The sequence below is a fragment of the Nannobrachium achirus genome (assembly GCF_963921795.1).
Source record: "Nannobrachium achirus genome assembly, chromosome: 15".
NCBI lineage: Eukaryota > Metazoa > Chordata > Actinopteri > Myctophiformes > Myctophidae > Nannobrachium > Nannobrachium achirus.
In genome coordinates this window covers 54,226,070-54,238,587 of record NC_137822.1, presented here as the reverse complement: position 1 = coordinate 54,238,587, position 12,518 = coordinate 54,226,070, and the positions used below count along the sequence as shown (strand labels likewise).

General features: G+C 46.7%; 1 protein-coding gene across 1 annotated transcript; it reads left to right on the top strand.

Moving 5' to 3' along the window:
* Positions 1-386: 386 nt before the first annotated feature.
* On the top strand, positions 387-11,969 carry LOC308299956 (dynein axonemal heavy chain 12-like; the record flags this gene model as incomplete). The annotated part of the gene is made up of 1 exon (XM_080743732.1): positions 387-11,969. The coding sequence occupies one exon, from the start codon at positions 387-389 to the stop codon at positions 11,967-11,969; it is 11,583 nt and encodes a 3,860-aa protein (XP_080599858.1).
* Between the last annotated feature and the right edge of the window lie 549 nt (positions 11,970-12,518).

The following is a 12,518-nucleotide window of genomic DNA, read 5'->3' as shown; positions in this document are numbered from 1 at the left end:
TCGACTGAAATCTTATGATATATGGTCGACTAAACCTCGACTAAAATATGACTAACTAAATGATGTTTAATTCAAAGGACTATGACTAAAACTAAATAGAAATTTGCTGTCAAAATCAATACTAACACAGACGGACAGGAGTGAACAGTCTTTGGCCATCCAGTCATGTCCTGAATATGCCCACGGAGGGCAAGCCTCCGTGGGCGTTGTTAGGCAAAGATTAGTGTTAAATGTGTGACGTCAGACCAGACGTCAGGTAAGCTAGTATATAAGATACTGCAGGGTAAGAGAGAGACATAGTATAAGACAATTTGAAGTTGTTAGCATTTATATGATTAGACTTTTAGGATTACTTTTTAGGATTATTAATTACTGAACAAACAGCCATGGCTAATTCACCGTCTACCAACAGTGAAGATCGGAAGCGGATGAACCTCGGCCTCCGGAAACAATGCGTGAAGATAGCGCCCATTCCACAGCAGTGGCTGGACAATATGCTCACGCGCGTGCCACCTAAGATGAGAGAAGGTGAAGGGTTGGATGAAATACTACAGGATCTCTGCACGGAGGTCCGCAGTGACTTCCACAAACAGCTGGTTGAGCACACAGAAAACATCGTACTACAGAAGCCAGACATTAAAGGTTCTGTTCAGAAGAAACCGAAGGATGCAACACCAAAAGCTGTTGATTCCTCCAGACCCTGGCATGATAGCTTTGTTAGGAACCACAAACAAATAAATGACACGTTATACATCCTTCATCCAGTGATGCGTGCTGTCTTGGATATCGGCTATAGGACATTTTCCCCACTGCTCCTGCCTGACCCTGAAGTCTGGTTAGAAGGACCAGTGTACTGTGAAATACTTAAGGACAAAGTAACTGCGAAATGCAATGACATTGAAACGAAGATAATTAACCGTGAGGACCATGATTCCTGGTTTTGCAAAATCAGAGGCCTGTTGAAGAATAAGGAGATGATGAAGGATGTGAGACCTGACAGGCTAAACGCCTTCTACAACTGTGTATCCACCCTCATTTCCAACCAGTTGAAATCCCTGCTTGAGAGAAGTATGAATGAGTTTGCCGACCTATATGATCCAAGGAATACGCACCGCTTGCCACTATTCCGTATGAACCTGATCTTGGTTGATGAAAAGATGGCACTTCAACCCAGCTTTCAAGCCCTTGAAGAGACTATTTTGGAAATTCTGAATGTCATCACATGTACTCTGCAGAAAGTCCCGACAGTCCAGTCATGGATGACAGAAACCACCACCACTTCGTGCATTAATGCCATGTTGGCTGATCATGCCCTTGCCTGGGCTCAGACGACTGTAAAAACTGCTGTTAACAAGAACCTACTCGGACCTGGAAAATATTTCCAGAACTATGTTGACAACTATGGCCGGCTGGTTAATGGAACAGAACAGGCTGATGTGGATACATTCATGGAAGAAGAACATACCTTTGATGAGTGTACTCAGCGTGTAGAGAAGTATCGTGAGCTAGCCAAGGAGATTATCAACCTCCCAGTTATAGCCCACTTTAAGATGGTCCATCTGTACTGTGAGGACCTGAATCAAGGGCTGTCCAACAAAGCTACGCAATTCGCCCAAATCCTTTTGGAGAAACTGGTCTCCGACCACCGAAAGCAAAATTCTCAGATCTGCCGGGACTTTGAAAACATCAAGGAGAAAGCTAGCATTATCCCGCAGAACACAGAGGAGATGACTGAGATGATTGCTTACATCAGTCACACGAGGACAGCGGGTATTGTAGAGCTAAACAACAAGATAATGGAGGCCAATCAGAAACTAAACTACCTTCTGGACGTGCACATCTTTGACACAGAGGATTTGAATCTGAATTCCACCGTCCTTCTATGGCCACAAAACATTCTCCCTGTCTTTAAGCTCAATGATGAGGTGATGGAGGACTATAGGCAGAAAGGAGAACGGGAGCTTGCAGAAAGAATTGAAAAGTTGAAAGATGACTTGGGTGGGCTGGGTAACACCACGGAAGTGTTTGCAAAATGCTCTGAGCTGGAAAATATACGGCAGTATACGGCAGACATGAGGGTAGTGCAAAGTGACCTGGACGATTTGAAATCAGACATTACCTTCATAAACAAGGAAGAGACCCTCTTCAAGATGCCACTGTCAGCTTACCCTAAGTTGGAGGCCATCAAGGAAAGCATCAAACCTTACCAGGAGTTCTTTGAAAAGATGCTGCAGTGGCAGGACACTGAGATGGAATGGATGGCAACGGCCATCCAGGACCTAGATGGAAATACTATGGTTACAGATATGGAAAAGTTGTCAACAATTGTCTACGCAAAGCTGAAGACCTTTATGCAGAAGAATAAGAAATCCGAGTTAGGTGAAAAGGTTAAAGCCAAGATCACAAAGTTCAAGAAGGACTTTGATAAGGTGAAAATGCTGTGTAACCCTGGTATCAAACCTCGCCACTTGACAAATATCTCAAAGCAAATCTCAAAGGAAGTACCTTATGAGCTCACTCTAGAGTCTTCTCTGAGCAATGTTATGGAAGGTCTTCTAAAAGTTCTGAAAAAGAAACCGGACATCAGAGACGCCATTGAAACCATCTGTGCCAATGCTACTAAAGAGTTTGGTTTCGAGAAAGCTTTGAGTGAAATGCAAGCGGAATGGAGTGAAATTGTTTTCGGCTACAAAGAATACAAAGAAACTAAGGTGAATGCTCTCAACGCTGTGGATGACATTATGACTATGCTGGATGATCACATCGTTAAGACGCAGACCATGAGGGCATCACCCTACATCAAGCCCATTGAGAAAGATGTTGAGGGTTGGGAGAAAAAGCTTGACAATGCCCAGAAAACCATAGACGAGTGGACAAAGGTGCAGGCCCAGTGGCAATACCTGCAACCCATCTTCTCGTCTGAGGACATCATGCAGCAAATGCCTGAAGAGGGACGCAAATTCCAAATTGTGGATAAAGACTGGAAATTCATTATGGGTAACGTTGTCAAGGATCCTAAAGTTCTTAACGCCACCTCAGTGCCTGACTTGCTTAAAAAACTCACAGATTCCAACACGCTCCTGGAAGAGATCATGAAAGGACTTAACATCTACCTTGAAAAGAAGCGACTCTACTTCCCTCGTTTCTTTTTCCTTTCTAATGACGAGATGCTGGAGATTCTGTCTGAGACCACGGATCCACTGAAAGTGCAGCCCCATCTGAAAAAGTGCTTCGAGGGCATCGCCAAACTTGAGTTTACGGAAAGTCTGGATATCGTGTCCATGTTCAGCGGTGAAGGGGAGAAAGTTGGTCTCATCAAAACAATCTCCACCGTGGCAGCGAAGGGAGCTGTGGAGAAGTGGCTGTTGCAGGTGGAGGAAGTAATGGTTATAAGTGTCAAAGATCAGGTAGCTAAGTCCAGATTGGCTTACGATCGCAACAACCGTTGTGCATGGGTGAGGAATTGGCCTGGACAGGTGGTGCTCTGCACATCTCAGATCTTCTGGACAGAGGAAGTAAATGATGCAATCTCAACAAATACTTTAAAGGACTGTTACGAAGCTTTGCAGCTTCAGCTATCAGACATTGTGGACATGGTGAGAGAGGAAAAGGTCAAACAAACCCGGATCACACTGGAGGCATTGGTGACCATCGATGTCCATGCCAGAGACGTGGTCCTTGAACTACAGGAAAGAGGTATAAACGACATAAAAGACTTCCAGTGGCTAGCTCAGCTTCGTTACTATTGGCAAGAAAATGATGAGAAAGATTGGAACGTGCGTGTTCACATCATCAACTGTGATGTTAAATATGCCTATGAGTATCTGGGCAACTCATGCCGGCTGGTTATCACACCGCTTACTGACCGATGCTACCGAACCCTGATCGGCGCTTTCTTCCTGAGTTTGGGGGGAGCGCCTGAGGGTCCAGCTGGGACAGGGAAGACTGAGACCACCAAGGACTTGGCCAAAGCTCTAGCTGTGCAGTGTGTAGTCTTCAATTGTTCTGATGGACTGGATTATATCGCGATGGGAAAGTTTTTCAAAGGTCTGGCATCATCAGGTGCATGGGCATGTTTTGATGAGTTCAACCGCATTGAGCTTGAAGTACTGTCTGTGGTGGGCCAGCAGGTTCTCTGCATTCAGAGAGCCATTGAAGAGTTGAAGGAACAATTTGACTTTGAGGGGACCTTGCTGAACCTCAACCCCAACTGCTTTGTGTCAATCACAATGAACCCTGGCTATGCAGGACGCTCAGAACTCCCAGACAACCTTAAGGTGCTGTTCAGAACAGTGGCTATGATGGTCCCTAACTATACCCTGATTGCAGAGATCTCTCTGTATTCCTATGGCTTCCAAGATGCCAAACCCCTATCAGTAAAAATTGCAATGACCTACAGGCTATGTTCAGAGCAGCTGTCCTCTCAATTCCACTATGATTATGGGATGAGGGCCGTAAAGGCTGTACTTGTTGCGGCAGGAAACCTGAAGCAAAAGTTCCCCAACCACAATGAAGATATACTGCTACTGAGGTCCATCAAGGATGTGAATAAGCCTAAGTTCCTCTCGCACGACATTCCACTGTTTGAAGGAATCACCAGCGATCTGTTTCGTGACATTATCCTCCCAGAGGCTGACTATCAGCTGTTTTTGGAAGCCGTCAACATTTGCTGTAACAAGAGGAATGTACAAAACACAGCATTTTTCCAAGAGAAGTTGATCCAGACATATGAGATGATGATAGTCAGGCATGGTTTCATGTTGGTGGGAGAGCCCTTTGCAGGGAAGACTGAAGTGCTACATGTACTTGCCGACACGCTGACTCATATGAACAAGGAAGGTAGTGGCAGTGAAGAGAAGGTCCAATACAAAACAGTGAACCCTAAATCTATCACCATGGGACAGCTGTTTGGACAATTTGACCCAATATCTTACGAGTGGACAGATGGGAATGTGGCCAACATATTTCGTGCCTTTTCATCGGCGGAAACTCCACACCGTAAATGGTTGGTCTTTGATGGACCTATTGACACATTATGGATTGAGAGCATGAACACTGTGCTGGATGACAACAAAAAACTGTGCCTGATGAGTGGTGAGATCATCCAGATGTCCAATACGATGAGTATGATTTTTGAAGCAATGGACCTGGCACAGGCTTCACCTGCGACGGTGAGTCGATGTGGTATGATCTACATGGAGCCATCTGAGCTGGGTTGGGAGCCCTTGGTAACCTCCTGGATGAAGACCTTACCAGAGCCCCTTCTGAAAGACAAGAACGCACATCTGGTACTGGGGCTCTTCAACTGGCTTGTGCCACCTGCGCTGGACACTTTGCGTAACCACTGCAGGGAAGTCGCTGGCACCAGTAACAGCAACGTTGTGATATCTCTGTGCCAGCTCTTTGAGATGCAGCTTGATGGACCTCTGAAGGACCAAAGTGATCCTCCTTCAGACAAAGATCTACGCGCTTGGATAATGGCAGCCTTTGCCTTCGGCCTGATATGGTCTGTGGGAGGGAGCTTGGATTCAGCCAGCAGGACTAAGTTTGATAAGTTCCTCAGGGGAGCTGTTACAGGGAAGGCAGACGCTGTGGGGAAATGGGAATGTGCCTTGAATGACAAGGACCTGGTGTATGACTACTCTTACGAGTTTAAAGGGAAAGGTCGTTGGGTCCACTGGAATGATCACATCAAGAAGGTCAGCCTGGGAGACAAGAACACCAAAGTGCAAGACATTATTGTTCCTACCATAGACACTATCCGCTACACCTTCATCATGGACCTCTGTATCACCTTTGGGGTTCCTCTACTGTTTGTGGGTCCTACTGGCACTGGAAAGTCAGTGTATGTCAAGGAAAAGCTGTTGAACCACACAGACAAGGAAAAGTTTTTGCCATTTCTCATCACTTTCTCAGCCCGAACGACTGCCAACCAGAGCCAAAATATTATCGTGGCATCACTGAATAGGAGAAGGAAGGGGGTGCTTGGCCCTCCTCCAGGGAAAAAGTGTGTTATATTTGTGGATGACATGAACATGCCTGCTCTCGATCAGTTTGGTTCACAGCCCCCTATTGAGCTGCTTCGCCAGTACATGGACCATGGACATTGGTACGACATAAAGGACACTTCCAAGATCACCCTCCAGGACCTGCAGCTCCTAGCGGCTATGGGACCCCCTGGTGGTGGGAGGAACTCTGTGTCGCCTCGCTTCCAGCGCCACTTCATCGTCTGCAGCATCAATGCCTTCAGCGACGAAACCATGGTGCGCATCTTCTCCAAACTGGTGGACTTCCACTTCCGAAATAACGACTTCCCTGATCAGTATCACGATGTCGGCAGTTGTATTGTAAAAGCTACTATGGAAGTGTATAAGGCAGCCATGGCTCAACTACTTCCTACACCAGCAAAGTCTCACTACACTTTCAACCTTCGAGACTTTTCACGTGTCATCCAAGGTTGCCTGTTGATAAAGCAACAGTCTCTGGAAAACAAAACCACTATGATCCGCCTGTTTGTCCATGAAGTCTTTCGCGTCTTCTATGACCGCCTGGTGGATGACCATGACCGAGATTGGTTGTACATGCTGATGAAGGATATTCTTAAAAAGAACTTCAAGGAGAACTTTGATAATGTGTTTGATCACCTGAAACAAGGCTCCTCATTGGAAGAGGAGGACATGCGTAATCTTCTGTTTGGGGACTACATGAAACCTGACCTGGATCCTGAAGACCGCCTCTATGCCGAGGTACCATCCACAGACGAATTTTGTCAGGTAGCAGAATTCTGTCTGAACCAATACAATGAAACCAACACAAATCGCATGAACCTCGTCATCTTCCGTTATGTCCTGGAACATCTGTCTCGCATCTGCCGTGTGTTGAAACAGGTGGGAGGGAATGCCCTGCTGGTAGGGGTGGGAGGCAGCGGGCGCCAGTCTATCACCCGCCTGGCCACATACATGGCCAGCATGACCATCATCCAACCAGAGATCTCCAAGAGTTACGGCATAGTTGAATGGAGGGACGACCTCAAGGCTCTGTTGCAGAAGGCTGGAGGAGAGGGTCAAAAGACGGTGTTCCTTTTAACTGATGCTCAAATCAAAGACGAAGCTTTTCTAGAAGATGTAGACAGTTTGCTGAATACAGGAGAGGTCCCCAACCTGTTTGCTGCAGACGAGAAGCAAACGCTTATAGATCAAGTTGGTGAAGTTGCTCTTAAGAAGGGAATGGAACTTGCTGACCCTCTTGCAGTATTTGCCTACTTTGTAACACGCTGTAGGGAAAACCTGCACATTGTGGTGGCCTTCAGTCCTATTGGAGATGCCTTCCGAAATCGCTTGCGGCAGTTCCCTTCTCTCATCAACTGCTGCACCATCGACTGGTTCCAGCCATGGCCAGAGGAAGCTTTGGAGCGGGTGGCCAACACCTTTCTGGGGTCATTGGAGATGAGTGACCATGAGCGGGCGGAGGTGGTGCCCATCTGCAAAACATTCCACACCTCTGTCCAAGAAATGTCAGACAGATTTCTGTCAGATCTGGGTCGTCATAACTATGTGACGCCCACCTCCTACCTGGAGCTGATCGCTGCATTCCAGGGGCTCCTCACAGAGAAACGTGACATGGTCTTGAAGGCCAAGTTGAAGTATACTAATGGTCTGGATAAGCTGAGGGAGACTGAGACAGAGGTGAGTGTGATGAAGATAGACCTGGAAGCCAAGGGGCCCATACTGGCAGCATCAAAGATAGAAAATGAAGCAATGATGATACATGTTACAGAGGAGAGCGGGAAGGCTGAAATCAAGAGCAAGAGTGTCCGCGAGGATGAGGAGGCGGCGAATATAAAAGCCAGTGCGTCTCGTAAGCTGAAGCAAGAGTGTGAGGGTGACCTGGCTCTAGCCCTTCCTGCGCTGGAAGAGGCTGAAGCAGCCTTGGGTACTCTGAAGCCTGCTGATGTGACAATTGTGAAGTCAATGGCAAATCCTCCAAAAGGTGTGAAACTGGTAATGGAAGCTGTGTGTGTGATGTTACAGAAGACACCAGATAAGATTGTTGACCCAGCTGGGGGTCCAAAGAAGGTTGAGGACTATTGGGGACCAAGCAAGAAGCTGCTGGGAGACATGAATTTCCTTGCAAATCTGAAATCATACGACAAGGATAACATTCCAGAAGTCGTGATGAAGAAGATCCGTAAAACGTTCATGACGAATCCTGAGTTTGACCCAATTCAAGTTGCTAAAGCTTCCTCCGCAGCCGAGGGCCTGTGCAAGTGGATCAAAGCCCTGGAAATTTATGACAGGGTGACAAAGGAGGTGGCTCCCAAAAAGCTTAAGTTAGAAGAGGCTGACAAATCTCTGTCTGATACCATGATATTGCTGAACATAAAGAGGACAGAGCTACAGGAAGTAACAGACCAATTGGCGGAACTTGAGAGGAATCTTAAAAAGGTGACAAAAGATGCAGCAGACCTGGAGGCAGAGGTGGCCCAGTGCAAGATCCGGTTGGAGAGGGCTGAAAAGCTCATCCAGAGTCTTGGGGGAGAGAAGGCCAGATGGTCTGATGAGGCAAAAAACCTCCAGAACACCTATGACAACCTGACTGGTGATGTCCTCATCTCTGCTGGTGTCATCGCCTATCTTGGAGCCTTCACTTCTGGCTTCAGACAGGATTGCACAAAAGGGTGGACCAAACTCTGCCAGGGTAAGGACATCCCATGTTCTGATGACTTTTCCCTCAGTAAGACCCTGGGGGATCCCATTAAGATTAGGGATTGGAACATTGCAGGACTCCCCAATGACTCTTTCTCCATAGACAATGGTGTCATTGTCACAAACTCACGGCGATGGCCTTTGATGATTGACCCTCAAGGCCAGGCCAACAAGTGGGTGAAGGAGAAAGAGAAAGAAAATGATCTGAAGCTCATCAAGCTGACAGATAAGGACTACATGAGAACTCTGGAGACCAGCATCCAATTTGGAAATCCCCTGCTGCTGGAGAATGTAGGGGAGGAGCTGGACCCTTCACTGGAACCAGTGCTGCTCAAGCAAACATTCAAACAAGGTGGTGTGCTAAGAATCAAACTAGGGGACAAAGAAATGGATTACCATAATGAATTTTGTTTCTTCATCACCACTAAGCTGCGCAACCCCCACTACCTCCCAGAGCTGGCCACCAAGGTATCCCTGCTCAATTTCATGATCACACCAGAGGGCTTGGAGGACCAGCTGTTGGGGATTGTAGTTGCAGAGGAGCTGCCAGAGTTGGAAGCAAAGAGGCAGGAAAATATTCTGAATACAGCAAAAAACCAGAAGGAGCTGAAGGATATTGAGGAAAACATCTTGTCCTTGCTGCAGTCTGAGGGGAACCTCTTGGATGATGGAAACGCTATCGAGGTTCTTGACAAAGCAAATGCTAAGTCAAAAAGCATCAATGAAGAACAATTGAGTGCTGCGAAAACAGATGAGAAGATAGCTGAATCTAGAAAAGGCTACAAGCCAATTGCTGAGCGCTCGTCTATACTCTTCTTCAGCATTGCTGACCTGGCTAACATAGACCCAATGTACCAGTACTCCCTCACCTGGTTTGTCAACCTCTACACCAAATCCATCCAAGTCAGTGAAAAGTTTGATGAACTGGATAAGAGGCTTGAAGAACTGATCAATCACTTCACTTATAGCCTGTACTGTAACATCTGTCGCTCATTGTTTGAGAAGGACAAACTCCTTTTCTCCTTCCTGCTCTGCACCAACATCCTACTGGCAGATAAGAAGATTGAGGTGGATGAACTCATGTTTCTGTTGACTGGAGGAGTGGGTCTTGAGAATGCCAACCCCAATCCTGATGACTCCTGGCTAAAAGAAAATAGCTGGGATGAAGTCTGCAGAGCCAGTGACCTAGCTGGCCTAATTGGATTAAAAGAGGCTTTCATCAGTAACTCAGATGGCTTCAGGCCCATCTATGACAGCAGGGAGCCTCACAACAAACCTCTGCCGAAGCCGTGGTGTGATACACTCAATGGTCTGCAGAAGATGATTGTTGTCCGCTGCCTCAGACCAGATAAGATAGTACTAGCGGTCAGTAATTATGTGACTGCCAATCTGGGGAAGAAATTTGTGCAACCCCCACCCTTTGAACTGAAAAAGATCTACTTGGACTCCAACTGCACCACCCCGCTCGTATTTGTGCTGTCACCAGGAGCGGACCCCATGGCTAGCTTGCTGAAATTTGCCAGTGGTATGAGCATGGATGGTTCCAAGTTCCAATCCATCTCACTGGGCCAGGGCCAGGGTCCCATTGCTGAGAAGATGATAAATGAAGCTATGAAAGAGGGCAGCTGGGTGTGTTTGCAGAACTGTCACCTGGCTGTATCCTGGATGCCCACACTGGAGAAGATTTGTGAGGACATCAGTGCGGACACTGAAGCAGAGTTCCGCCTTTGGCTCACCAGCTACCCATCGCCCAAGTTTCCCGTCGCCATCCTGCAAAACTGTGTAAAAATGACAAATGAGCCGCCAACAGGACTTAAACTCAATCTGCTACAGTCTTACCTGTCAGACCCCGTTTCTGATCCGGCGTTCTTCAATAAATTCACAGACAACCCTGGAAAGGAGTTGGTTTGGGAAAAGCTCTTGTATGGAGTCTGCTTCTTCCATGCACTTGTTCAGGAGAGGAAGAAATATGGTCCCCTGGGCTGGAATGTTGCCTATGGCTTCAATGAGTCTGACCTTCACATCAGTATCAGACAGCTGCAGCTGTTTGTGGATGAATATGTAGAGGTGCCGCTTGAGGCCATAACATACCTGACGGGGGAGTGTAACTATGGTGGTCGTGTGACGGATGACTGGGATAGACGACTCCTGATGTGCATCCTGGCAGACTTCTACAACAAGGAAATCATCGACAATAGCAAACAGTACAAGTTAGGTGGCGAGTTCTATTCCCCAAATAAAGCCACCTATGATGACTACGTCATGTATATTGAGGAACTTCCCGACCAGGACCCAGAGGTGTTTGGAATGCATGAAAACGTGGACATATCTAAAGATCTGCAGCAGACCAAGCTTCTGTTTGATTCTATTCTGCTTACCAAAGGAGGGGGCAGCGGCGGCGGTGGTGGTTCTGGAGGAGACGATGCCCTCTTTGCAATAGCAGATGGAATTCTTACAAATCTTCCAGACGATTTCGACCTTCAGGCTGCCCTGAAGAAGTACCCGGTTAAATACAATGAGAGTATGAACACTGTGCTGGTCCAAGAGATGGAGCGCTACAACACGTTGTGTATTACTATCCGTTCGAGTCTACAGAGCCTGTTGAAAGCGATTAAGGGTCTGGTTGTGATGGATGCCGAACTGGAGAGTATTGCAGGCAGCTGCATGGTGAACAAAGTCCCAGAGAAATGGGCCAAGCGCTCATATCCCAGCCTCAAGCCTCTGGGCAGCTACGTCACAGACCTGCGCGTCAGGCTCAATTTCTTGGGCGATTGGTACAAATTTGACAAACCTGATGTGTTCTGGCTGCCAGGCTTCTTCTTCACCCAGGCCTTCTTAACAGGAGCTATGCAGAACTACGCCAGGAAACATCAAATTGCCATCGATCGCCTGGGCTTTGACTTTGAGGTTCTTGACTATGAGCCAGACAAATGCCCTGAAGATGGTGTTTATATCAAGGGGCTGTTTGTGGACGGAGCTGCCTGGGATAAGGAAAAGGGAGTCCTGACAGAACAGCAACCCAAGAAACTATTTTCCGACATGCCTAGCATCTGGGTCAAACTCATAGATAAGGACGAGCCAACGGGTAATAGTGATGCGATTGTATACATCTGCCCCATCTACAAAACCAGCGAGAGAAAGGGCACCCTCTCCACCACTGGCCACTCCACCAACTTTGTAATGCCCATGACGTTACCCTCAGAGATGCCCCCGGAGCACTGGATCAAACGTGGCGTGGCTATGCTCTGTCAACTTGATGACTAGGAATCAGAGAAAAGTCTGATCTCATCCGCGTTAAGCCTGATTTTTGTGCACCGGTGTCTGAAACTAGACGAAGAAAAAGGCTTCTTAGAGCAAGAACAGGTCAAAGCCAGAGAGCCAGATGAGGAGAAAAAGATCAGATTGACCATGGAGGCAGCCACAACTGCTGTTAATGATAACAGAAATCTAAATTATTTTTTATGACAAATGATCTACAACCCAATGTCAATGATTTTTTGTAATTGAATATCCACAATAGAACATCATGTCTTTCTTTTCTGCACCTCTTTTATTTAATCTATGTATGCATGTATTTGTATGTATTTATTTATGTAATAATTATATCATTCATTCATTCATTCATTCATTCATTCATTCCAGGGCTTCATTACAGAAGGGGAAATCACTTTCAAACCAGCATAAACAGACACTGGGAACATTCACTGTGTCAAGTACTACATGATTCTCCGCCACCTGCATGAAAAGAATGTCAATGTTTCTTCTTTTTTTATTACTGAATATCCACAAAGTGAAATTCTATGCACTTTTTTT